The sequence below is a fragment of the Akebia trifoliata genome, chromosome 1 (assembly GCF_017979445.1).
Source record: "Akebia trifoliata isolate Shusen 1 chromosome 1, ASM1797944v1, whole genome shotgun sequence".
In the NCBI taxonomy this organism is placed as follows: domain Eukaryota; kingdom Viridiplantae; phylum Streptophyta; class Magnoliopsida; order Ranunculales; family Lardizabalaceae; genus Akebia; species Akebia trifoliata.
This window is the reverse complement of record NC_141375.1, coordinates 22251497-22279460: the sequence shown is the minus strand read 5'-3', so window position 1 is coordinate 22279460 and position 27964 is coordinate 22251497. Positions and strand designations below refer to the sequence as shown.

Below are 27964 nucleotides of genomic sequence, written 5' to 3'. Positions count from 1 at the left end.
GATCTAAGAATTCAATATGAAAATCTGATTTTTCATATTTTTTCAGATCGGATCGAAATGGTCCGGTTCGGACATCAGGTATCTTTCGGATCATTGTCAGCTCTACACACTAGTTTTAAACAAAGACCAAGAAAAATAAATTAGTACACCATGTAGCAAACTAGTGGGGCTCTGTCATCAATCTTGAATTAGACAGGGAGATTTATGTAAATTACTCCACATTTCAAATTACACTAAAAGGCGGTCTCTTTCATTTGAAAAACTAACGAATAATTTCTGTCGGACTCGGACAACAAACCTTCAGAGCGAAAAAAATAATAATCAGAAAACGATGGTGTGTTTCAAGGTACAAGCAAAACCCTAATTTTTTTGTTTAAATTCTTTGATATTCTGATCATTTTCTGAAACTTTTTTTTCTTCTCTTATTTCTAAATTAGGGCAAATCAAATGCAAATCAACTTCAAGTTGTAGGTCGTGTTCCCAAGAACGGTTGGTTTTTTCATTCTTTTTTTTTGTTGTTGTAGTTTTCATTTCTTAATTTGGTTCCATTTTTCAATATTCTTTTGATTTAATCTAATTTATGTTTATCGGAATGAAACAGTTGGTATCAGAGACTTTAAGGTATATGAAGATGAGAAGATTAAAGTTCGTGGCCATGAATCTGTTGTTTTCGATGGAATGTAAGTAGAATTCATCAATTTTTTTTTTTTTTTTTTTTTGAGTTTGAAGTTTTAGGTTTATTTTTTTTTTCTTCTAAATTGTTTTTGTTTTTGTTTTTCCAGTAAAACTGTTACAAAGCCACCGATGCTGATGAGGTATGGGCGAATTTTTTTCTTTTCCCAGAATTTACAAAGGAAATCATGTTATCTTTACATTTTCCTGATTATATATATATATTTTTGTTGGGTTGAAGGAAATCGTTGCCGGTTAAAATTGGAATTAATCAGATGGATTCCAGCGGCATAAAGGTCAACTCATAAGTGATTTTAGAGAATGTTGGTTTCTCTTACAAGCTTAGAATTGTCTAATTTTTAAAAATATTTTCTTTATAGAGGTGGGTTGAAAATTCAGATAAGGGCAAGAGTAAACATAATAGTTCCGGTGAGAAACAATGTGTTGCAGACTAATTTGTGCCAAAATATATGGGTTTTGAGAATCATTGTTCACAGTTCTATTTTATTCTTCCTTTTAATTAGCCAAAATAAAGGTTGGGCGGAAAGTGTTGGCTGATATAAGCAATTCAAGAAGCAATTTGCCGAAGAATCAAGTGAGCGAAGGACGGAAATCAGTGTGAGTGAAAATGAATATTCTGTCATCCGGAATGATGAATTTAACATATTTGTTTATCTCAAGATTGCAAGCCACTATAATGATCTTCTGTCATGTCTGTTCGGTCACATTTTATGTATTATAATGGGCTAGAGATCATGTTTCCTGTTATTTAGGTCCATTAATTTATAACATTTTTTTTCTCCATAAATTGACTATGCAGTACAGTAGTTTAAAAAATATAGAGAATATTAGTAAATGTTTAGAAAGAGGTACTCAACCTAATAATTGTTGCAATGGCAAAGGTAACCCCATTATTTCATTATTATAATTCTTCAGCCTCTCTTGGATATATTTTTTTTAAATTATTTCAAATATCCTGTTTCTGGGATTTATGGCTGTTTTAAAATTCAAATATTATTTAAATATTTGAATTAAAGCTCTTGTCCGTGAATCTGTTGTTTTTGATGGAATGTAATTATAATTCAAATATTATTTAAATATTTGAATTAAAGCTCTTGTCCGAGAATCTGTTGTTTTTGGTGGAATGTAATTATAATTCATCAATTTCTTTTTCTTGTTCTTGTTCTTTATTTTTCGCTTGGGGGTTTCAAGGTTTAGTTTAATTTAATTTAATTTTTTTAATTTTCCCAGTAAAACTACTACAAAGCCACCAGTGCTGACGAGGTACGGGTGATTTTTAAGAATTTTCAATGGAAATCATGTTTTCTTTATATTTTTATTTTGCTGATTATTATTTATATTTTCTCATGTTGAAGGAAGTCATCGTTGATTAAAATTGGAATTAATCAGATGAATTCAAGCGGTGTAAAGGTTAAGTTATAAGTGATTTTAGAGAATGTTGGTTTTTCTAACAAGCTTAGAATTATCTAATTTTTAATATTTTTTTTTTATAGGAGTGTGTCGAAAATTCCGATAAGGGCAAGAGCAAACATGATAGTTCTGGTGAGACACAATGTGTTGCAGACTAATTTGTGCTAAAATATATGGGTTTTGAAAATCATTGTTCACACATCTATTTTACTCTTCCTTTTAATTAGCCAAAATAAAGGTTGGGCGGAAAGTGTTCGCTGATATAAGCAATGCAAGAAGCAACTTTCCTAGGAATCGAATGAGCTATGTATCAAAACCAGTGTGAGTGATTATGAATATTATGTCATTTGGACTGATGAATTTGTTTGTCTCAAGATTTTAAACCACTAATAGTGATAGTATGTCATGTCTGTTCTGTCACATTTTATGCATTATAACGGGCAGATCATATTTCTTGTTATTTAGGTCCATTATAACATTACCCCCCCTCCCCCTCTCTCATAAATTGACTATGCAGCACAAAACTTTAACTAGTCAAATATAGAGAATATTAGTAAGTGTTTAGAAAGAGTACCCAATCTAGTAATCATTGCAATGGCAAAGGTAACCCCATTATTTCATTATTCTAATTCTTGTGCCTCTCTTGGATAAATTTTTTAAATTATTTTAAACATCCTGTTTCTTGGATCTATAATGGTGCTGGAATTCAAATGCTATTTAAAATTGTGGCTTACAAGCTATCAAATACAACCCCTTGACATAAATAAAGCTCGTATCTGTGAATCTGTTGTTTTCGATGGAATGTAATCATAATTCATCAATTTCTTTTTCTTGTTCTTTTTTTTTTTTTTTCCTCTGGGGTTTGAAGTTTAACTTTAATTTTGTTTGTTTGTTTGTTTTTTTAATATTATTCTCAGTAAAACTGCTACAAAGCCACCAATGCCGATGAGGTATGGGCGATTTTTCAGAATTTGCAACGGAAATCATGTTTTCTTATATGTGTTTTGCTGATTATTATTTATATTTTATCCTTTTGAAGGAAGTCATTACCGGTTAAAATTGGAACTAATCAGATGGATTCGAGTGGTGTAAAGGTTAGGTTATAAGTGATTTTAGAGAATGTTGGTTTTTCTTATGAGCTTAGAATTATCTAATTTTTAATATTATTTTATTTTATAGGGGTGTGTCAAAAATTCAGATAAGGGCAAGAGCAAACATGCTAATTCTGGTGAGATGCAATGTGTTGCAGACTAATTTGTGTCAAAATTTATGGGTTTTGAGAATCATTGTTCACAGTTCTGTTTTCCCCTTCCTTTTAATTAGTCCAAATAAAAGTTGGACGGAAAATGTTGGCTGACATAAGCAATGCAAGGAGCAACTTGGCAAGGAATCGAATAAGTGAAGGATCGAAACCAATGTGAGTGATAATGAATATTATGTCATTTGGAATGACTAATTTAATGAATTTGTTTGTCTCAAGATTTTAAACCACTAATAGTGATCTTCTGTCATGTCTGCCCGGTCACATTTTATGCATTATAATGGGCTAAAGATCATATTTCCTGTTATTTAGGTCCATTATAACATTTTTTCCCATAAATTGACCATGCACTACAGAACTTTAACTAGTAAAATATAGAGAATATTAGTAAATGTTTAGAAAGAGTACCCAACCTAGTAATCATTGCAATAGCAAAGCTAACCCCATTATTTCATTCCTGGTCCCCCTTGGATTTTTTTTTATCTAAATTATTTCAAATATCATGCTTCTTGGATCTGTGGCAGCCCCTTGACATAATTAAAGTTTTTAATAGTTTATGGGCTCATATTATTCGATTGTCGCTATGCAGGAATGATAGGAGTAGGAAAAGTGCTATATTACAAGGGTTTTGTGATTTTGCAAAACTTGTCAAGGTGGTCTGAATGTAAGGTTTAATACCTATTAATCATGAACGATTCTAGATGAGGCACAACAAGATAAGCCTAAAAATGACATCCATAAAAAGATCACCTTTTCCACTAATTGGTGTTGGCACTGTTTTGAGACTACAAGTTATGAGACACAGAATTGCGGAAATCAAGTGCATGCATGTGCTAGTTCAAATTAAGAAAATAGCTTGAACTGTGTTTTCTTATACTTTCCAAGGCTTGACATTCTCTTATTAATTCTTATTTGTGAAAAATTTGTCTTTCTTGCAGCAAGATTCATAATGAGAATAATCTAAATAAACCAAGGTAGACACATGTCCTCTTTCAGATTTAGTTGCTTTTTTTTGTTGTTGTTATTTATGGCACATGTTTGATTTACGTGTGCTATTGAATTTTCTATATATGTTTTTAGGGTCTCAGTGGGTCAGCGTTGCACGGGTCCGAGTGCGTCATCAGGAAAACTTGTCATGGTAAACAAATTGAATTCCTAGATCCCTTTGTTTCTGTAAGTAGTGTACGTGCTTTTCCTTTGAGCACAATTTCATTATTTTTCTTAAATAATAAAAATAGTTCACTGGAATCGATCCCAAGGGATAAAGGTTCTCCTGGGTTTATGTTAAAGAAATAATAATTAGCTGATGTAGCTCAAGGGTCAACTTATCTCCATTGTCACTAGATAAGTGTGAAAAGAGATGCACATTCATAGTTCATTGTCTCCTAGGAGATAAGTTTGCAGCTCTGAGCTGAATATAGTATGGATGTTTAGAAAAACACAACATGCTCTCCAATCAATTTGTTTTCTGTCCAGAGATTTTGCTTCCCTCAAGCAATCTTGTTAGATCGAGTTGACTTTTTTGCTTAATAGTAACACTAAGTAGGGATTGTTGGAAGCAAAAGAAACCTCCATTTGGGGAAGCTACTGTCACCATGCAATGGCTGTTTTAAGTTTCAAAACAAATGTCACCATTCTTCTACTTTTTTTTATTATTTTTAAACAGATTATTCTAACACCGTGCTAAACAATACCACACTATTTTCACCATGCAATGAGTCAATTGGCTCTAATCAAATGGCACCATTCTTTTTTTTATTTTTTCACTTTTCGAGTTTTAAGATTATTCTAACATTGTGCTAAACAACAACAAACCCAGATTATCCAAAGACAAGATATCATGAAAGATAGCCTGTTTACACTCACATTATGAGTGATGACTTCATCCAACATCATTGTGAAATCAGGTTTTAGGTGGATGCCCTTTGAAATAGACGCCACAAACTATTCTTCCTAAATTCTCATTTTTATTGTTGTTGTAGTGTAGCATCTGTTAATCCTTTTGTATGGTTTGGTTTAGATGGATCCCATCCTCTCCTTGGCTTAGAAAGCTGGACTTGTTTGTTATTAGTGCGGCAGAAGCTTGACCACTATTACTTAAAGTGAGGAAAGGTGAAGGTTCATAGATTTCTATTCCTATAGGGACATTTTTCGCGCCATCTTCCAGTCCATTGAATGAACTTTTCTGAAACCTTAGAACCATTTATCCAAAAAAATATAGTTCGGACTCTCTTGTTTAAGTTTCTAGGTTGAGTTATTAATAATTTTTCTATGGAGGATAAAGTATGTAGAGTTGACCTATCAAAGTTAAATCTGAGTTTGATCACCCAATAATTTTCAGAGGGCAGTATTTCGGTGTAGTACCCAGATATTTGAATGGCAGTGACCTGTTACATCTTCCAATATCGATGCGAGGATAAGCGACATGGTTTTCTTGGATAATGAAGGCTTAGGATAAAGAACTTGGTATTACGGGAGTATTGAAAAAGAAAAACTGTTTGGCTTCTTTCAGTGACCCTTAGACAATTAACTTTTTTTCCCTGTTCTCTTCCCCTCTCTTTATACTATTCTCAAACAAACCCTCTTATAAGGCATCAGAAAGAAAAAAAGGTGTGTCACACGCATAATAACTAACATCTTCCTCTCTTGTCATTTCTTTGTTGTTGTTGATTTTTTTTTTTCTTTTCCTTGATTATGACTCTTAAGTACTGATCTTGATGATGTGAATTAGAGGACAATGAGAACAATTCAAAACCAAGGTGCTGGAGATCCCCACACTGTGAAGAATGGTAAGTTTCTTGCCCTTTTTGTTTTCTCATTCTCATTCTCTCTATTTCAGCTTCCCAAGTAAGTCCTGGAGAACAGGGGATATTAAGGTTGAAGCCCTTTTTTTTTTTTTGGGTCACAGATTTACATAGGCACACAAAATAAATTTCTTTTGCAAATTTACTTTTTTTTTTTTTGTTGAAAAAAGGTAACCCAAGAGATTTAATAGTCTGTTGGATTCAGTTAAAGTTAAGGTTGGAAGAAAAATGGGGCCTGATATAAGCAATGCTAGGAGCAATATTTGGAAGAACCGAGCTAGTGAGGGCTTCATGTCAGTGTGAGTGATAATGAATACTGAACATTTTAGTGCTTTTATATGTTTACTTACTTTCGTTTACTACATTTGTTTTTGAGAGGTAGTTCTAGGTGATGAGAGTCAAATAGTAAGGTACTGTTAAAGTGTGAACGCAGGAAGGGTAAAAGTGAGAGTACTTTGTTGCAGTGATATGCGTATGCTTCTCATTATCACTTGTTGGTTGGACCAACTCAAAATCCATTTGTTCCTAAGATTTATTGCCTCTTGCTTCAAATTTATTTTTTAATTTTCAATGGATATTTATATGGTTGTAGGATTTTATTATTTTCCTTTTGTTATTTATTACATGTGTTTTAATTTTACACTCATTGTTGCCTTTTTTGCATGTACATTTCTAGGTTTCCAGCGGGCCATAATATAGTGGGTGCAGGTTCATTGTCAAGTAAACCTCTCAGGGTACGCAAAATTCTATACTGCTTAATTCCTTTTTAACTGAATGCAAATACATTTTATTGCAGTAACTTTGTTGTTCAATTACCACATAAAGTGAGCAAAATTTATTTTAAGTAGGAATGTTTTGGCTGTTGTGCCATGTTGATTCCAGCAAGTGAACAACCAGAATGTAGTTGAATAGTTAATTTATTTAATTATACCCTTGATTTTTTACCAATAAAAAGGAAATCTATATCAAATAAGAGTGAGATTCCAAGAAGAAGAACCAAAAAAATCCCTCAAAGATGTAAAACAATTAAACAAAGAAGAATTATGGTGGTCAATTCACACTACAACACATGATCTCTTTACCCGCAAAATCGTTCGTGACTCGGTACACATGAGGAGACATTCGTGATTCATGGATGTGTGTGTGTACATATATTGATAAGTTTGAAGGTGCCAGCTTGTTAAGTTGGTTAAAGTCAAGTGTTCATACCATCAGGGGCGGAGCCAGGATTTTGTCTAAGTGGGGTAAACTAAGGCACTAAAAAATTTTTAAATTGTTTTTGCCGGCAATAGCGGCATATTTTGTTTTGCACCGCTGTAATCTGTTTCTATAGCATATAAATCTAAGAAGTTTCAAAAATTATTGTGGGGACAAGTGCCCCCCATTGTAAATCCACCCCTAGATACCATGACCTGGGTTCAAAACACCCGCCTTCACCGACTAATCTTGCTTGGCTAGAAAATATGTATAAATTGATAATGTGGATAAGTTTCCAGCTACCTACTTTCCCCTGATCCCAACTAATTAAATTACTACAGTCATCCTTAATCACCTTTTTAGGGAGGTTCTTGGACATGCATGCAAAGCTTTCCCCTCCTCCCCCCCTCTCAATTGGCAAGTCGGAATTCATGCGAAGTTGTTGAACCTCCTTGATGAATGACTAGCTTCCAGTGGAATAAACAGTATAAAGTTTTCCAATTCTTTTCTCTTTTATTATATCTTACTATCTTTGTTCATGTCTAAATCTAATTCATTAGTTGATATTTGTTCTAAAATAATTCTGAACTTGTTTATTACTAGTGATCTTTTCATATGTACAATTGCTAATTAAAATATGGATAGATACGCAGTATTTTCCTGCAAATTAACACTTTGAATCTACCTTTTTCATTCGAGATCCAGCCAATTCGTAGTACATTCATGGTCTCTACATCTCGAATGAGTTCAAAATCCAAGCGTGCATCAGGCTTAAAGAAGTCAACATCTGCTACTGCAACTTCATCCAAGAGTAAGGCGGAAGTGCTGACAAATGCAATTCCCAAGAATGTTGCGTTTGTGGTTTCACATGAATCTAGTATGGAAGAATGTTCATCTGATGGCAATAACTGCTCAAGTAAGAATACAACAGATGTCATTTCAAGGACCAAGAGTAGTCGTCGGAGATCTTTTACATCTTCTTTAATGGCAAAATCCGAGGTGAGGACCTTTCATACATGGCCATTTGTTTTGTTTGTCCTTTTCTTCTTTGTTTATGCATTATTATCCCAATTGGCATTGTTTTGGTAGGTACTGAGGGAATGTGGTGAGGTTATAAAGCAGGAAAAGCTACCGAGCATTGATGATGATCTTAATCATCTTGAAGTAGCTGAATATGTTGATGAAATCTATCAATATTATTGGGTTATGGAGGTGATGTCCATACCATTGCCATCTATTAGTTTTATTATTCCTGTAATGTTACATTCTAGAAATTCATGTCTGAAATCATTATCTCCAATTCCTTTCAATTATTTTCATGAAAATAAGTTTGTTGAATCTTTGATCAATTAATCTATTCATCTATGCACTAGAACATTGATTATTTGCTTGAACAGATGCTTTTTCATGTCTGTATATATATGGACTGCGTTTGGTTGCCAAAGTCCTAGCAAAAGTGTTTTGTCCTATATGGCTAACAGTTTCGGAATGGACTGACTTTTTGTGAGGATGATCTCTATGGTGAGGAGATCATCCTCACAAAAAACCAGCTCATTCTGAAACTTTTAGCCCATATAAGACAAAACTTTGGCTGTTGAACCCGACCTCGTATATATATACTAGAGTTCACCCGTGCCTATAGCACGGGCATCCTCTCTTGGGTTAAGCGAAAAAAATAAAGTTGGAGTAGGTGGTGTCAATTTGAACAAGACTCGAAAACGACACGAAATTAGTGGGAAGGTCATGCCTAATTGGGTCTGGGGTATTGTTGAAAATTTTTAAGGTTAAAGGGGTAAAAGATGAAAAAGAATAAAGTAAGTTATAGGGGTACAAGAGGAAATATAGTAAAGCTATAGGGGGTGAAGTGTAAAAGAAATAAAGTGGGTCCCACAAAATTATAACTTGATGGGAGGGTTAAGGGCATAACAGTGAAAAAAAACAAAGTTGGAAGGGTATTATTATTAAAGAATTTTGAGGCTAAAGATGAAAAACAATAAAATAGGTTAAAAAGGGTAAAAAAAGGGTAATATAATAAAGTTAGAGGAGTGAAAATAAAGTGGTGGTAAAGAGAAAAAACAATAAAGTGGGTCCCACACAAAGGTTTGTGTCTCACAATTGTACCAACTCAATTGTGTTTTATTATATAAATATTTATATATCTATATATATATATATATATATGGATGGCGTTATTACGACCCCTATTACGACTCACATTGCGACACACCGTTTGTCTTATATGGGCAAAAATGTTAGGAATGGCCTGATTTTTTGTAAGGATGATCTCTGTGATGAGGGGATCATCTTGACAAAAAATCAGCCCATTCCAAAACTTCTAACCCCATCAAAATTGATTTACAAAAATTGGACGGTCTAAAATTTTTCAACTTGTAAGCATGGGGCAAGAAGTTTCATAATGAGCTGATTTTTGGCAAGGATGATCTCCTCACCATAGAGATCATCCTCACAAAAAATCAGCCCATTCCAAACATTTTTGCCCATATAAGACAAAACGGTGTGTCGCAATGTGAGTCGTAATAGGGGTATACGGAACCCGACCCTATATATATATATTTTGATAACATAGGGTATCTCGCATCTCTTACTAGATATGGACTAATCCCTACTATTGCACGCCTCGACCCCACAAAAGTTTCCTGACGTGCAACAAGGTAAGTCAAGAGGCCACCCAGTTTGTATATATAAATGTTTGGTGTATCTAATACTACCTCATTTACCAAATGCAAATGCCATCTGCTTGAAATTCAAAATTTCAATATGTACTGACAACAAAACTCGTCTGGTTTCCTTAGTAAATCAATTCGATTGTTTCATTGCACTACCAAATTTCTATATCACAGACATGATCTTCCAAACATGGCATCCTTCTTAGAAATTGGTTTATGAAGCATTCCAAAAACGCCCTCCTTAGTGTAAGCTATGACGTGGGAATATAGTGGTTCTAGCTTCCATATGATAAAGGATTAGTATGAAATGTTGTACCTTCTAGCATAATCCCAAACAACAACGTTGATCTATCATAATTCTTTTAGCAAGTGACGTCCACCTTAGTTTTTACGTTCTTATTAATATGGTTGAAGGGATATATGACAAGCTTATGAATATGCTAGGTCCAATATTGAAAATAGTCATTACATATAGTATTAACTTAGCTGATTTGATGGAATTTTTTTTCTTTTGTAAGTGTAAGTATGAATACATACGAGAACTAATTTGGTTTTATGCTGGCTAGATCAACCATTGAGGCAATCTTTCTACTTGGACAATAGATAGAGAAAAGAGGAAGAACCTTCACATGATTTTTTATCGACTTATCATACGACAAAGTACCAAGAAGGCTAATTTGGTGGACATTGGGAAAGAAAGGAAGTCCCAAATGGATATATTGACATAATTAAGGGCATGTATGTAGGGCTGTGACTAGAATGGGGGAACGAGAGAAAGAACATGAGGTTACAGTTACAATTGGGACGAGAGAAAGAACACGAGGTTACAGTTACAATTGGTTTATACCCTTTAAGTCTGTATTTGTTTGCTCTAGTTATATAGATGAAGCAATTGCTCATATTCAAGTTCACGTAACATGGTGTATGTTATTTGCAAATGATGTAGTATTAGTTAATGACACAAGAGGGATTCCTGGTCCATATTATTTCATATTTAATAAGAAACATTAAATGCCAAATATTAATAACAATCACATATAAGAATATTGCACTATAAGTTGCATGGCATACATAGGAAAATCTGGAGTTCCTTTTGGTAAACCCAAAGGATGACCTTCCTTCCTTACTAACTGCAGATGTGACCAATGAGCCAGAGAAGTTCTATTGTCCAATGGGCACCCAAAAATATCAACTATCACCGAATTGACTTGATTGGATGTCTTATAACCAATTGATTGATATTAACTTTAGATGAATCTACTCATTAATTGTTTGGTGCAAGTTGAAGGCTCTTAAAAAGTGAGAGGCATGGAAGACACATGCCTTGACCGAAGAAATGTCTCAAGATAGAGTTGAATGACGTTATTGGATTCATGTTCCCAATATTTGGGTGAAGGCATTATGATAAATTGATAACGGATATAAATTTTCACTAATTGTTTAATGGAGAGGAGTTTCTACATTTAAGGTTTCTTACATGTGGCATCTACGGTAGTAAACATGAAGGCTTTTTTCCATTTGTGAGTTTGACTTGATGTGCTGCTAAGGTTTTCTTAGAAAGAAGACCCTAACAGCAGCTTTATGGTGCTAATCCAAGCAACTCAGAAAATTTCGATTGAATAAACAGCCAACAGGCAAATTATTTATTAAATAATAAAAACTGATTCCAAGTACAATTGGTAGCAAGTATTTATGAAGGTTGCAGCTTGCTAAGTTGGTTAAAGTCTGTGCACTTTGATACCACCACTTGGGTTCAAAACCTGCCTTCACCTACTAGTTATCATTGATCTCGCTTGCCTAGCCAAAAGAAAAAAACTACTATTTATAGAGCGTCATGTAAACTGACTTTATATAATTCTTCAACTGTCCTTACATATACATACATATTACAATACTAAAATAGGGTATTATTTACGTTACTATCCTTGCCATTAATGTAGTCATGAAAGGTTATATTTTGTGCAAAAAGAGTCCAAAGAACCTTAATTTTGGTACCAAAAGAAAGCTTACTTGATTAGCTTTTTATGAGACTAATAGTACACATTTCTGACATGATTTGAGGAACTAATTGCCAAATTACAGAGATGGTATGAATTCATGACAGTGTACTGGAGCCAAGTACAAACAAGTTCTACGTTTACTATTTGAGTTTTATTTTCAAAAGTTTGAGCCTACTGAAGCTACTTAATTGAGTCTATTTGAAATTTCTTATTAGCATTTTAGTACTTAATTTGGAAAATATTCGTTATAAGTTTGAGAAACTCAAGATTCTAGATCATATGGTAGAGTTTTTCTTTTATGCCATGCTTGAGATTTTGTACTGTTATGAGAACTATGGGGGCTGCTCTCCAGCTATCTATACATGTATTCCTCTATTTCACAAGTTGAAGATATTTTTAATTGAATCATTGCCTTTTTTCGGGGGCTTAATGTCCCTATTTCAAGAAGTGATTCTCAAATTAGTGGTTTAATGACTTGTCCTCAATGATGTGGTTTCACGAACTTGTCTTGCTGCATTTACCTATCCAAAAAAAGAAACAATTTACATAATCAGTCTTATTCTTCAAACATTCAAAAATCCAAAAGCTTTATAATCAGTTTCCTCCATCACCAGGTCTCCACATCCAGCACCATTAGCCTCTAAATTTCAAACCTATAGTGGTCTCCATATCTTTTAAGTTCCCTGCTGTCATACATCAGATTTTTATTAGATCTTTGGGTTCACACTTAACCTAAATCAGCCAACTCTAAGCTTAATCAGATTAAAGAATAAGGGAATCTTGAAAATTCTGTAAGGATAGAAGTTGTGAATCGATATTCAAAGTGAGTACTCATGGGCCTTGACGGATAAATGTGCAGAAAGTTATGACTGTGGGAGTGACTTCATCAATGTGCTTTGCCACCTCACTCTCTTCCGGGACAGTTTTGCACAAGGAAACACCTCTTTATGGAAAAAAAGTTACAAGAAACATTCAAGCATTTGGTTCCAAGATTTGTAGCCTTTCCAAAATCGTCAAGACAAATCATAAAATATTATATTTCATGTTTTCGTTGTTGATATAATTAGGACTACTTTGTGTTTCGTTTTTGTAACTTATAACCCAATTATGTTGTGTTTTGTTCACTATTTTTTTTTGTTTTACTTGTTATTTTATTTACTTGATGTGGTTAAGCTTTTGCTAAAGCAGCTTGTTATAACAGGTACAATATCCATCCTTAGCAAACTACATGGAGATTCAGACAGACACAACTCCTAAAATGCGAGGAATACTGATCAACTGGTTAATTGAAGTACAGTATCTACCTTTTGGATGCATATTTATCATTATATTATTCCAAATTGTTAGCAACCACACTGATCAATTTTTATTTTGTTTACAGGTTCACTTCAAATTTGACTTGATGCAAGAAACTCTATTTCTCATGGTTGCATTGTTTGACAGATTTCTTTCTATGAACACAATTAAAAAGAATGAAATTCAGTTAGTTGGTCTTACTGCACTTTTGTTGGCGTCCAAATATGAGGACTTTTGGCACCCAAAGGTATCCCCGCCTCAAACATAAACCAGTATCTAATCACACATAATCTTGCTAAAGTTATGTGCTCATTTTTTTCTTGATTGCAATTTATTACAGGTCAAAGATTTAATTAGCATCGCGGCAGACCCATCATATACAAGAGATCAAATGCTTGCAATGGTCTGCATCTTCAGATTTTCCGTTTTATTAACATTTTTTTTTCTTAATGATGAAATAAACTGGCAACCTTTTTCAGGAGAAGCTAATTCTTAAGAAGTTGATGTTCCGATTGAACTCACCAACCCCATATGTGTTCATGCTAAGGTTTCTCAAGGCTGCTCAATCTGACACAAAGGTATATATGTGGTAATGCTTTCAAAATGAATAAGATTTCCAATCACTAGCAATCTTACTATTTCTTCTCTTTGTGGGATTTTCTACCAGCTTGAACATCTGTCTTTCTACCTGATCGAGTTGTGCTTGGTTGAATACGAGGCTTTGAAGTTCAAACCGTCCTTGCTATGTGCATCAGCAATCTATGTTGCGAGATGTACCCTGAAAAGGACTCCAACTTGGACCCCACTGCTTTGCAAACACACATGCTATGAAGAATCTCAACTCAGGCATATACTTGATACTTGTACTTAGCTTCATTTCCATACGTAGTTGTTGATATTGCAATTAATTTACATTAAGATGTATTTGATCGTTGTTTCAAATGCAGGGCATGTGCAAATATGATCTTGAGCTACCAGAAATCTGCCAAAACCGGGCCTTTGAAAGTTAGTTATGAGAAATACTTGCAACCTGAACTCAGTTGTGTTGCAGAGATAAAAGCCATGAATCAGCTTCCTCACTGATCTAACTTGCTTTAAACAAGCTTGCAGTCTCACTGTAAATTTTGTCCTTCATTTGAATCACACACTAACACTAGTGCTCACGAGGTGGTAAATCCATGGTATCAAACATTCACGAAGAAAGATCCTATGTCATTTTGTGTGTATAATATACTTCAAGCAGTCCCTCGTATTGTTGTTGATGGTTACTCTTCTCTGTTATAGTTTGGAATTAGGATACCAAGGAAAAGTGATATTTTTGTAATTCAGTCACTATTACTATTCACTTAATTTCAAATTCAAGCGCTCTCATAAGACTTGTGTAAAAAAAAAATGGTCCCAGAAATTGGGCTCTAATGTATTGTTGCTGTTGACATTTTGCTTGAAGAAAATGGGTATTTGGAATTCTAGGAAAGTTGTGGGGTATTGAGGTGGCACGAGAAGTAGGCCCATTTTACCTCGCCTTCCACAGTTGAGAAAACCTTGCAAAATTCTTAGTTTATCCCTTATTCAGTGTTAAAAACTTCAGTACACTCCTATGCACTAAAATTAGAAAAACAAAGCTCTGTCCCCCCTTGAAGTAGAACAATCTGATGTGCTTGGGTTGAAGTGTGTGTCCACCAGACATGGAAAGATTTACAGGACTTGAAGCAACAATTCGGCATGGAGAAGTATGAGTATTTGCTGAGAATGAGTGCAGCAATTCATGCACTCAAGCTCAATCTGGGAGTATTTGAAGCAATTCATAAGCCTCCTGCTGGACATTACTATGATTCATCCATATGTGGGCGACATCATAATTTATTTTCCATTAACCAATTGGTCCTCTTTAATCTTCCATCCCAACCAACCCAATTGAATGATTGTATCATACACCTAATTAGCGGTGTTAGTGGGTATTTTGATCACCCATCATATCCAAATTGGGTTGTTTCATTTTGGGGTTTTCTAGACCAATTAATTGGATTGGATTCGGGTACAATGGTGAATGGATTCTTTGTTCCCTACCGATCGTTTAACCCAGTGAGACCCGACTCAATTCACTGGTTTGGGTTTCAACCATTTATTGAGTCTGGCTTGGATGTACTGCTGCTAATACCCGACCTTAAGTTGATCTGGTTGTGATACACACACTGGCATACTACTCCCTAACTGATAAAAGAACTGAGAGGCTAGTGAAGTACACTCTAGACCTGGACTTCTGAATCTATGAAGTTAAACTTCAAAGTTGACAGTAAGAGTTAATTGCAGATCCATGAATCACCATTATGATTTCCTTATTTATTATTTGGGGAATAAAAGTTGTTTGGCAAAGATTCCGGTTTCTAGCATTTTATCCACATATAGTATGATGATCATCATTGTCACAATCGTCGTCATTATCATGATTGACATCATCTTTTTTATTTATTTTTTATTTTTTATTTTTAAATTTATTTATTGGCTTTTATGATTTTGCACCAAAAATTCATTTTCTCTAACAAGATGAAGACATAATTTGCTTTCAATGTCTGCATAAAGTGTTCTTCCTTTTAGGAAACTCAATCTTTACTTGGTGAGATGTTCAATACTGCCCTATAATTCCTGAGGTTTCCACTACGAGCTTTGCTACTCCTACTGATTAGACACCATTGGACTACAACTTTATATGTTCTCAAGTATTAATTCATCGGAGGAAGCAAACAACAAGGAAGTTTTCTGTTTCCAGCTATCTGAACTTCAAGATAATATATATTAAAAAAAACTATCCTAGAGCAAGTTCAGGATTTGTTCTCAATTCACACCATATATTTTGGATCACAGGCTACTCACTTCACTTCAGATTCTCATTCACTCTTCCTTCTTGTTGTTGTTGTTTTTTTTGTTTTTTGTTTTTTTGTTTGAGAATCACAATAGTGGATGTATGGACATGAAACTTTCCATAATATGATGATATAATGCTATGGGCAACACCTGCATGGAATGACCTCCAATGAAGAGTCACAGTTCCTCAGATTTACAATAGAGCATACTTGGAATGCAGAGATCCAAGAAATAGTGAGATGGTCTGAGTAAATCCAAGCATGCTGGACAATAGCCACCCCATCTTCATCTAGCCAACAACAATTTTTTTTTTCTCTAATTGGATTTGGTTCATTTATACAAAACAGAATATCACCCACGCTATCCACATATATGATTGAGGAAGAATTTGAATCATTGAAAGTTTTGACTCAAAATGCGTCTATCAATGTCCCTCTCAAAAAAAAAAAAAAAAAACCTTTAATGCAATGTTCTGACCCCAAAAAACAATGTTAGATATGACCAATTATGGTATATTGGTACCCAAATTACTACAAGCCATTGGAGGTTTTTTGCTTATAAGGACCGATATTATGGTGATTTTGGGTGGCCTAGCTAACTCTTCATGTCATGATAAACAACTTACTACATAATATTCTTACAAGAAAAAAGATGGTAAAAAGCGGAATGTCATCACAAAAGTAGTCGTAAAACAAGCATCGCAAAGCAGGATTTTCTGTCATCACCACAAGTGCAACTCATAAAAAACAGGATGAGCATATTGAACTCTTTATGGATTGAAATTATGGAACTTGGAGTAAAAATGAAATAAGCTTTGGCAGTACTAAGGTTCCTAGACCATGAATGTGGTCATACATGAAGATTGGAAACTGATAATCATCTCCAAGCTATTAAAAAGTCATAATGGTAACAAATCATCCTCGACTGTACTATTTAGAAGTGGAATGCATTAGCAAAAGTGGCGAAGTTCCACTCTAAAGTGTATCAGTCTTATCATATATTGTTCAAAATAGAGCTGAAGATAATAGACAATGCATCATTCCACACAAAATTGGAATTTTACATCAGTAGTTGGAGTTTCCCAAAATAAATTCAAATGGTACAACGATCACTAGGAGTGAACAGACATTTTCATTGGAAAAAGATTACTATGATCCAAAATAATGGTGATTAGCTGAACAACCACTCTGTAGAAGATCAAACATCACTCTTTTTTTTTGCTTATCGTGGGTATCCCCACGCTTCACATGAGATTAATCCCAGTCACATGCACTGCCCCCTCAGAAAGTCCTACGTGCAACTGGTTTAGTTGAGGGGCAACTGGACCCTGGCAGATGGCCCCAAGAAATTCATAGATTCATGGGGTTTCAAACACTACCCTTCCTGAGGAGCTTATCAAGGCTCGGCTTGCCACTAGGCCAACCCCTTGGGTTAGGATCAAACGATCACTTACTACTACATTGTGACTTCTAAATGAAAAATCCAGGAAATTTTCTTTCATGATGGCACAAGGAGGAATAACAGATAAGAGTAGTGGAAAAAACATTTTTCTAGATGATGGGCAGTCATTTTTAATACATTACGAAATCCCAGGATCAACAAGAAAAAACCATAAAAACCAAACAACTGTTTTCTTTCATTTGATGCCGGAGATTACATTACAGTTCAGACAGATAGTCCAAACTGGTGTCTAGAAGATTGATGTGAAACAACTAAGGAAGAACATTTATAGAAACCAAATACAAACAACTTTACTTACTATTACTCGAATGTATGATAATTAAGAGGGATGTCATCTCTCAGCTTCATTTCACATATAAAGTGAACACTTCACTTGAAAAATGTATAGAACTCTGTGCAGAAACAATATTATTTCAAGATCTCTGCAATGGAGTATGGATACCCAGTTCACTTCTCCCAACCCCTCTCCATTTAAGCAGCATAGTATGAAGATTGAAGGAATTTTTGAATTTCAAACTTTTCTAACAGTTGTGTCTACATAGTATGAAGATTAGTATCGTTGCTAAACTGACAATACAACAAAAACCAACAAGCCAAAGTAATTATAGAATTATAATTTGGCCAACCAAAACTATACTCTTTTTTTTCCTCGTTTTTTTTCTTAAAACATATGAACTTGCATCACTTTCACCCCTTTAATGAAAATAGTGAGATAAAAGTAACCAAAGGAAAATGGCCCAATTAATAAATGATTGCTTTGGTCATGTCTTCGAACCTGAGTGGTGGCCTTTTGACTGCCACTGTTGCACGTTGGGAAACTTCCGTGGGGTTAGGGCGTACAACCGTAGGGACTAGTCTCATCCCAAAAGGTAAATGGGATACCTGCGTTATTAAATAAAAGATTGCTTTACCAAAAATCTATAAAGTTTTTTTAAAACCTTTTTTGGAAAGGTAATGAACTAGAAAAACTGATAATTATGATCCATGAAGCTCAATTATGAGTCTTAGAATAGAATTAACAAAGTGAAGAAGGCCTATAAAAGCTTTAGTATGAGCATTGATACAAAATGCCTATTAATACATATCTGAACAGCAAAAACTCATAAAACTAATGTGCGTTCAATGGTTCATCAAATGTTATATCATCGCTTCTAAGATTTTGGAAAAGATGAGGAAGAAAATTTTCAAAACTAAAAATCATAACCATAAAACTAATGTTTCTTCTAATTTCTAACTACTCAAAATCAATTTGTTGTTCTTAACTCCAGTGGAAGTGTTCAATAAGTCTACAAGCTAACCATATTATCTTTGCCAAGAAGAAAAAAGATTAAAAAGAATAGGAAATTCTCATAATTCAAAATCAATTTGTATGCTTGATTAAAGTGAACTTGTTCAACTGGTCAAATAATATTGTATTATATAAAAAAGAGGATGTTGATTGAGGTAATGAGAGCGGATGTGAACACATCTGAATAACAAAAGACATGGCTTTAGACAATGGAGGAACAGGATTCATTCAATTGACACAAAACCATTTAATAAAGCTTTGATGATGAAGAAATGATGGTAGTTAGTTGAGAAAAAAAATCCAACTTAAATTGCTAAAGACTTTGGTTTGTAGAATTCGAAAAGACCTCTCTTGCTGTATCATCTCATTTGAACAAAGGGGACTTCATAAGAAATACCAAATCTTATATTGGGTTTTAGTGCTAATGAATGCATAGATCTTAAAAGCAAGTCTAGAATTTCATAGATTGTTTGCAAACTTCATAAGAGAAAGCATTCGATGCCAAGTGCACACATCAAAGAAGATCTCTTGGATAAGAAACCCCAACAAGAGTGGGCAAGGGATTCATAATTTCTTTATTTTGAGACAAAAAAGTGTCAAAGAAGAACTAGTTAGAATGCCATTCCACTAGAGTAAGAAACAGCGTAAGGTCGATGGGTTTCAAGTCTTGGACATCGAATATTTCTAGGAAACAGATATTGCAGACCTCAGACCACCCAAATTTGAAAAAAAAAAGTGTTCATTTATTTGGTCTTCATTGGACATTATCAAACCATCTCGAATGACTTTCCCTTAATTTGTCTCCTAATGAGGCTACTCCTACACTGCCACGAAGCTAATACGATCAAATTGTATTTCCCCACTTAGAACAGAAATTAATTAACCACATAAAACCCAAACACAAACCAAGCTAATCTAAAATAAAACCGAAAAAAAAAAAGACTGAAACAAAAAGACTTCCTGTGGTGTTTTCATCTTTATTCATTAACCAAACCAAAGAGTTCCTTGATTCATTCAGTCTTCTTTCCGAAGCTTCCAACTTATAGAATATATCAGATGCTTAAGATCATAAATCCATTAAAAGAAAGAAAAAAAAACATAAGCGATCAAAAGGTCCAAAGACATAAGTAATAAACAAATCTGAATCAAGACAGATTTCACAAAAAAAGAGTTCTCTGTATTTATAGACATGTGATAAGTATTTACAGTAAACGGATTAAAGAATGCCGGAATCTTGAAGTAAACAAAACATAAAAACACCCGCCGTTTGTATAAAAACTGATTTACACATTAGAATTCAAAATTGGATGGTGTCGACTGAGCGAAACCTATATTGCTGTACACTGTGTGGTTCATCATCATCATTCATGGTACTTGTACTGACAGAAGGCACCTCTATAACATCCTCAACCTCCTGAACAGCATCGATTGACTGCTTTGCTGCTGCAAATCTCTTTCTACACAGGTACTGTAAAAAACCGTGAACTACGTTAGCAGTAGTACTCGTGCTGCCGACACTAGACCTCTTCTTCACATCCTGAACCTCATTACCCATTATTCTTCTCCTCTTTCCACCTAAATGAATGGAACCACTAAATTGTTTCGCTGCCGCAGTAATGCTTCTCTTATCACTGATATTTAGCCGTGTCTTCATCTCCTCAACCTCATTATTGATCCTCCCCCTCTTCTTAAAAGCAAGGCAAGTAGGAACCGATGATTGAAATTGTGGCAAATCACGTGAGAAGGTCGTTGGAGACAGAACAAGTCCTGTTGTTATGCCGTCACCAATGGCGACAAAAGGATGTTGCAAGAGCATGTTAGGTGTCCATCGAAGAGACGTATCCCTTACAAAACACTTGTTCAAGAAATCCCTTCCTTCTTTCGATAACCCTTCGGGCATACAAGGCAATTCACTACTGAAACCAATTCGAGACAACAAAGTCGATAAATCTGTACCCGGGGAACAATTCCAAGCTGTTTCTCCAGTAAGCATCTCTACTACAACACACCCAAGTGCCCAAACATCACAATGAGGCTCATATTCATTATGGGTAACCGATTCTGGAGCCATATACAAAGGGGTACCTCTCAATCGATGCCTCTCTGTGTTATTCAGTTCTCCAATCCTCTTTGCAAGCCCAAAATCAGCGATTTTCACACTTTCGATCTTTGGGTTTCTAGAATTGGAAGAAGACGACACAATTAAGATATTCTCAGGTTTAATATCACAATGCGCATACCCATGTTGATGAATTGTCTTAAGCCCTTGAAGAATGGAATGGGTGTAGAACCTGACTAATGATTCGGGTAATCCTTTCGAACCATTGGATTTCTCAATTCGATCGGCTAAGGAACCTCCCGAAGCATACTCCAAGAACAAATTGTAGAATGGGTAACCATTTTCGTGGGTGAAATCGTCTCCATAACATCGAATGATGTATGGGGAAGCTTTAAGTTGAAAAAGAATTCGTTTCTCCTTAGCAAGGGAGAGTGAAAAACAGCACTCTCCAGATTTCACAGCCATTAGAGATGGGAGATTGGGATGATGGGTTGTGGCCAAATAGACTGTACCGAAGCTTCCTCGACCTAGAATCTTCCCTCTCTTCCACGATTTCTGTTCTTCACGCTTCAACATCTCTATCTCTTTCTCTCTCTCTCTCTCTCTCTCTGGTTTTTTGTTCTTCGAATGTTTCTGATTTGACTTTGAGAGGGAACGAGATATTATAGAAGTAGGAAAGCTCCCAAATCTTAACGGTCGAATGAAAGATTCTGGAGAAAAGTAAGAAAATTTTGGGTGATTTAGAAATGCCCACTCATATTTTATCAATATTTTATATACCTCCCTAGATTAGTAGATTTAGGTTTTCAGGGGAAATTAAATAACGGCAAATTTGATTAATAGTGTTTTGAAATTTAAAAGCTTTTACATTCCCGTTATTCGTGCGTCGCATGCATACTGGGGATATCTTGCCCTATTACTAAAATGACCTCGTCTTACTTTTGTATTAACAATCCCCATTGGCCCTAATTGTAACTAGGATGGTTTCAAAACTCGGTTTGACGTCTCGTCCACTGAAGACCGAGTTGGTTCGTCCAAGACAAATCATTTAACTCAGTTTAAAATGATTGAGTTACATATTAAAATAATTATATTTTTTTAATAAAATAAAGTAGATTAGAATATGTTTAGTCATAAAAGTATATTTTATTTACGTAATAAGTATTTAAATTCTAAAAAAAATTAATTATTTTAATTAAAATTTACAAAATCTTGATTGACTTGGCTGAGGTTATCAAATATCGTCTGAGACATCTCATTTTTCTCATGAGATAATGTGATTGTTTTGAGACACCCTATACATCCATGTTGTTGTTGAACGATATCGAGATGACTTGGGTGAGTGATTTCAATATCATACGAGATTTAGAGCCATTGTTTTTTCTTTCCAAAATTAATCATCTTAAACCCTTCTGGAGATGATGATAGGGATGATCATGATCAATTGATTTTTGGTGTGTAGATAGACCAATGTCAGGTTTGAATTTTAGGTACTAAAATAGATAGAAATAGTTTTAAATATTTAAAGTATAGTTTTAACACTCCAATTTTTGTTCAATCAACTCAAGACCCCTGAGTCAAATAAAATTATACTAATTTTATGAATCATTAAAAATAATTTTTTAACATTTTTTAAATAAAATATTTATGAATATTTTAAAATAAATAAAATTATATTAATTTTAGATGGGGACGATCAAGGAAGATCATGATCTTCACCAATTGATTTTTGGTGTATAGATTGACCAATGTAAGTTCTGAATTTTATACCCTAAAATATTTTAAAATAGTTATAAATATTTAAATAAGTGGTTGAAAGGGTAGTTTTGGTATTTTATTAAAATTTGCTTCAATATATCTTAGGCCAAAGTTTTATAAAGTGAGTCTTAGATGGTTCATATTCTTTACAAGGGGACTATTCGATACATATTTTCAAAAACAAGGCTCTTACCATCAATGTCTCAAGAAAAAATGTGAGTGTTACAGACACTAGACAAATTGCTAAGGGTGCCCATTTTTCCAAAGCCTCCCCAATAATTTCAATCCTAGATTTTGGCACTACATCCATGTAAGGAAGCCCTTATTCATCTTCAACTTCTTCTTTTTCTCTTTCTCTGGGTGGCAATCTTAACATGACTTGCAAACATGACTAAAAAATGACATGAAATTAGTGGGTTTATAATATTTCAATATATCTTAGGCCAAAGTTTTATAAAGTGAGTCTTAGATGGTTCATAATAGTATTTACCCGTCTAACACAATTATTAAATCGGTCATCTAGGTTAGGGACATTAACCCACTTAACCCATTCTGAAATGTTTAGTTATTGTGTCATTAACATATCATTTTACATCATAAAACATAAGAGGTATTTCAAATATCAATAATTATTTAAATGATTTTAAAATTACCAAATTTTTTATTAGAATTGCGTCAACGTTTTTATAATACTATTTTTTTTATAAAATAAAGATGTTTTAAGATATTTTATAAATAATTAAGGGTTAAGCTTTTAGTTTGGGAAAGAAAGACACTTTCCTTACTAAGTTAATGAGGAAAGTTTCATGATTGCATTTAGGGGTGACAATCTTAACATGACTCGAAAATGACACGAAATAATGGGTTTGGGTCAAGCCTAATTGGATTTGGGTCATAATAATGTCAATCCGTTTAACATGATTATTTAATAGGTTGGGTCTGGGTTAGGGGCATTGACCCGCTTAACCAGTTTTGACACATTTAGTTATTCTATGGTTAACGTGACTTATTTTAGAATTTTTTAAATTACCCATTCTTTTACTAGAATTTCCTAAAAATTTTCATAAAATATTTTTTAAAATTCTATAAAATATAGAGGGTATTTTAATATATTTTTTAAATAATTAATGGTTAAATTTTGAGTTTGGAAATAAAAATTACTTTCCTTATTAACTTATTTATTTATTTATATTTATATTTATATAATCTATTTTTTCATTGAAATCTAGAGGCATGTAGTGTTTGATTACTAATACGGTGATCCATGTAGGCTGAACAACCCTTAGTAAGATTTATGATCTTACTAAGGGTAGTATGTGTTATGTGATAATAAAATACACTTTGCTTCGCAAATAATAATAAAAAACACTTTCCTTACTAAGTTAGTAAAGAAAGTTTTCTGACCGCATCACCTTATGGCAACTAAAAACATGATGAGATGCCACATGGTTGTAAAGGACAAAATTCTATTAACTTTGGAAAACAAATTCAAAAGAAAATTATTTTTCACCGTTGAACTTAGTTTACGATTGTGACTTTATTTTTAGTAATGATATTTTATTTTTGGTGGTAAAAATAGAATTTATTTTTTTAATAAAAATTAAAATTTTATTAAATAGGTTATATATGGGTTAGGTCAGGTATGCCTATTTATAAATGGGCTGGGTATGGGTTTAAGTTTTTGACATTATTAAACGGGTTGGGTTTGAGTTTGAGTTTTAGTTTGGTAAATTTTCATAATACCATTACCTCAACACAACACGAACATGACACGACACGACACGACCCGACCCAACGCCACCCCTAACTACATTATCTTGTGCCATCCAAAAACATGGTTCAATGCCACATGGATGTAGAGAATAAAATTCTAAGAACTTTAAATTAATTTTTTTGAAAAATATTTAATTTATTTTTTCATGATATTTAATTTATGTTGGTAGATATTGATTATGATTATGTGATGTAATATCTATTAATGATATTTTATTTTTAATGGTGGAAATGGAATTTATTTTTTCCACTTAAGACTATAATTTTACTGAACAGGTTACATGGGTCGGGTAAGATTACCTATTTAATAAATGCGTCATGTTTGCGTTTAAGTTTTTGACACGATTATGAAGTGCGGCCAGATTTGGGTTTGGTGAATTTTTAGAATACTCTTACCTCAACATGACATGACTTGATCCATTGCCACACCTATCTCAAGCCACCGCCATTTTCGCTCCCCCTCTACCCCCTTTCTCTTTCTTCTTCTTCTTCTTTTTCTTCAACCACCACCATCACCATCACCATCACCCCTCCACCCTTTGCCCCCCACTCTCTCTCTCTTCTTCTTCTCCAGCTATCACCATTGCCGCCTTTCCTCCTCCCCCCTTCTGTCTTTCTTTTTTTCCCTTTCCCTCTTACTCCTCATCCTCCTCCTTCTTCCATTTTCCAAAAATCCTTTCACTCCCATTTACGGATGTTGATTGTCGATGTTTGGTCATTAGAGAAAAACTCCACCACCTAGTTTGATCTTTGGAGAAGAAAGGGATGAGGAGAGGAGAAAAGAGTTGGGGTGCTTTGATATGAGAGCAACTAATTAAAAAAATTGATTTAAAAAAAATAAATAAATAACGTGAGTGCCCTTACATTTCGTGGGCCCCATAAACGCAACCAAGGTAAAATGAAGTGTGGCAAGTGAGAGTAATTAAACAAAGTCATATCAAACGTGAGGTTGCATGTGTCCTTATGTAAACTATCAAGGGGTTTTTAGTAACTCGGGCCTCCCAACTTTCACAAATTAGGAGTTCAGGCCTCAATTATTCTAAATTGAGAATTTACCCGTACACCTTATCAGAAGATCGAAATATCCCTCAACCTTTCAAATTTGTCTTGAGAATTATTACCTAGACTTGAAATTTAGTACGTAGCAAATAGTACGTACAATTTTACCCAAAACTTCCTATTGAAGCTTTGTCATTTTTACACGCATCTTCATTCTCCATGAAAATTTGATTGTAGATATTTTGCTCTTTCCTTCATTTTTACACCTTTAAACTATTGGCATATTTGTCGTCCCTCTTTTTTACACAATTAACAACAACGAAGCTCCATTTTTACGTAACGAAGCTTTTAGTATTAACTCCAACCTCTATATTTTACATCCATTGATCTCATCTTTCTCATAGTAAAAAATGTATAAAAAAAGTAAATTATGTTACAATACACATGACGTCTCAACATGGCACGATGATATACACATGATGTCTTTATAAAGTCTGGTATCATTAGATAATACACTGTGTAACAAATAAATTACACTACGGTACAAAGGTAATATACTTCGCTACAAAGATGCTTTCTCATTGTTCAATTACATGTTCTTTTCCATTTGAAAACTTCTGAAACTTCATCTCCATTTAAAATATTCTTCAACTATTCCATAAAAGCTTCAACGAAAATGATGGTGACGTGAGAAAAATATATTGTATTATGAAAAACTGTGATAATTACACTTGTAAAGGAAACTATTTCACATCTGAAATGATGTGTGACGAATCAGCATGATATGACGATATACACATGACACCTGTATAAAGTTTGATATCATTAGATAATGTGTTGCGTTACAAATAAATTACGTTACAATACAAATATAATGCACTTCGTTATAAAGGCGCTTTCCCAGTTTTCAACTACATTTTCTTCGTTTGAAATCTTCTTCTTTTTCATATCTATGTTTTTAATTTCCGTCTGAAATCATCTTATTCAATTATTCCGATGAAAATTTTGGCGAAAATGACAATGAGGTGAGAAAAATATATTATATTATGAAAATGTGTACTAATTACATTTATAAAGGAAATTATTTCACATTTAAAAAAATGTGTGGTGACTTAGCATGCTATGACTATATACACATGACATCTTTATAAAGTCTGATATCATTCGATAATGTATAGCGTTATAAATAAATTACGTTATGATACACAGGTAATACGCTTTGTTATAAAGGCGTTTTCCCATTTTTTAATTTCATCTTCGTTTTTTTTCGTATTTATTTTTTCAATCTTTTTTTAAAACATTTTTTCCGTATGAAATTTTCTTTTTCAGCTATTCCAATGAAAGCTTCAGCGAAAGTGGCGAAGAGATGAGAGAAATATATTACATTATGAAAAGTGTAATAATTACACTTACAAAGGACAACGATGGCAAATTTAACGTCAGATTTGAGTAAAGGGCATTTTGAACATGAAAATATACTTTTTGACCATGCGACAACTTTTAAAGGTAAACTCCCAATTTCAAAGAGAAGAGGTATGAATTCCATAAGTTAAGAGTTCAAATCACTAAAAACCCCAATTATCAAACCAAAGGGTTGGTGAACCATTACCTCGGTTTGTCATGTCACATCACATCCTTGTCGAAATCTGCACTGCATGCAAGACATCTCAACTTCAGCCACTTCGATCATGGAAAAAAAATCATCCTCTCGAGAATGTGTGTCGTTGGACTAGGGATGGACAATTTTCAGGAGTAGGTTAGCAAGGACCAGTCTATCTGCACCCATCGTTAATGCTCAATGCACCCACGTACCTCTATGCATCCCACCCCACTATCTGCTTTAAGTGGGATGCAGTGAATACAAATGGTGGGTACAAATGGCCTCACCTTGTTACTAATCACGTTCAAGCCTGATTCTGATTAAGATCCGTTCGTCTTTGGTTTCATGACCAGGTATTCATTGTAATTTGGTGTTGAAATCACTGATGAAGCATTGATTTCTTAGATTAAGCATTGATTTCTTTGATTTTGTAAATCTCTAGAGTGATTGTGTTGGTTCGGACTTTTGTTACTACAATTTGATTCGGATGCCAATATTAGGCTTCCACATGTACAGTTCATGTTACATGATTTTTATCACTCTCACATCCCATTGTGGGAGCGAATCCTCTGTAACGAGTTTCCCCTGTAATTATCTGTAGCTCTTGTTCTACAGTCCATAAAAAATCACATTGAAGAAAAATAACAACACAATCCTCTTACGATTCATGGTTTAGATCAGATTAAAAAAAAAAAAAACCCCTCTATTTCTAACTCTAATCAAGCGTTTGAAATGGACAGTTGATCACTGAACTCCTCAATTTTAAAGATTGGATGTAACCATCTTGAAGACATGGCCCACCCTCAATCGACCGAT

The 27964-nt window shown here is 34.1% G+C and overlaps 1 protein-coding gene and 1 pseudogene across 2 annotated transcripts; one reads left to right on the top strand and one right to left on the bottom strand.

Annotated features, from left to right (window-relative positions):
• The first annotated feature begins 257 nt into the window (after positions 1 to 257).
• Positions 258 to 14722, top strand: CYCB3;1 (cyclin b3;1). 2 transcript variants are annotated; one of them, XM_086442303.1, is made up of 28 exons: positions 258 to 346; positions 438 to 489; positions 602 to 680; positions 783 to 815; positions 914 to 968; positions 1053 to 1101; positions 1197 to 1290; positions 1924 to 1956; positions 2049 to 2103; positions 2187 to 2235; positions 2331 to 2424; positions 3021 to 3053; positions 3143 to 3197; positions 3283 to 3331; positions 3427 to 3520; positions 4303 to 4338; positions 4445 to 4502; positions 6096 to 6153; positions 6374 to 6467; positions 6845 to 6902; positions 8071 to 8364; positions 8455 to 8577; positions 13254 to 13343; positions 13434 to 13595; positions 13689 to 13751; positions 13828 to 13926; positions 14016 to 14194; positions 14296 to 14722. In XM_086442303.1, the coding sequence occupies exons 1-28, from the start codon at positions 332 to 334 to the stop codon at positions 14429 to 14431; spliced, it is 2289 nt and encodes a 762-aa protein (XP_086298429.1). In that variant the 5' UTR covers positions 258 to 331; the 3' UTR covers positions 14432 to 14722. The 2 variants fall into 2 exon arrangements, with proteins under 2 accessions (XP_086298429.1, XP_086298437.1); XM_086442311.1 differs by lacking the exons at positions 1924 to 1956; positions 2049 to 2103; positions 2187 to 2235; positions 2331 to 2424.
• Positions 14723 to 20156: 5434 nt separating this feature from the next.
• On the bottom strand, positions 20157 to 21689 carry LOC147410961 (mitogen-activated protein kinase kinase kinase 20 pseudogene; annotated as a pseudogene).
• Positions 21690 to 27964: the final 6275 nt, after the last annotated feature.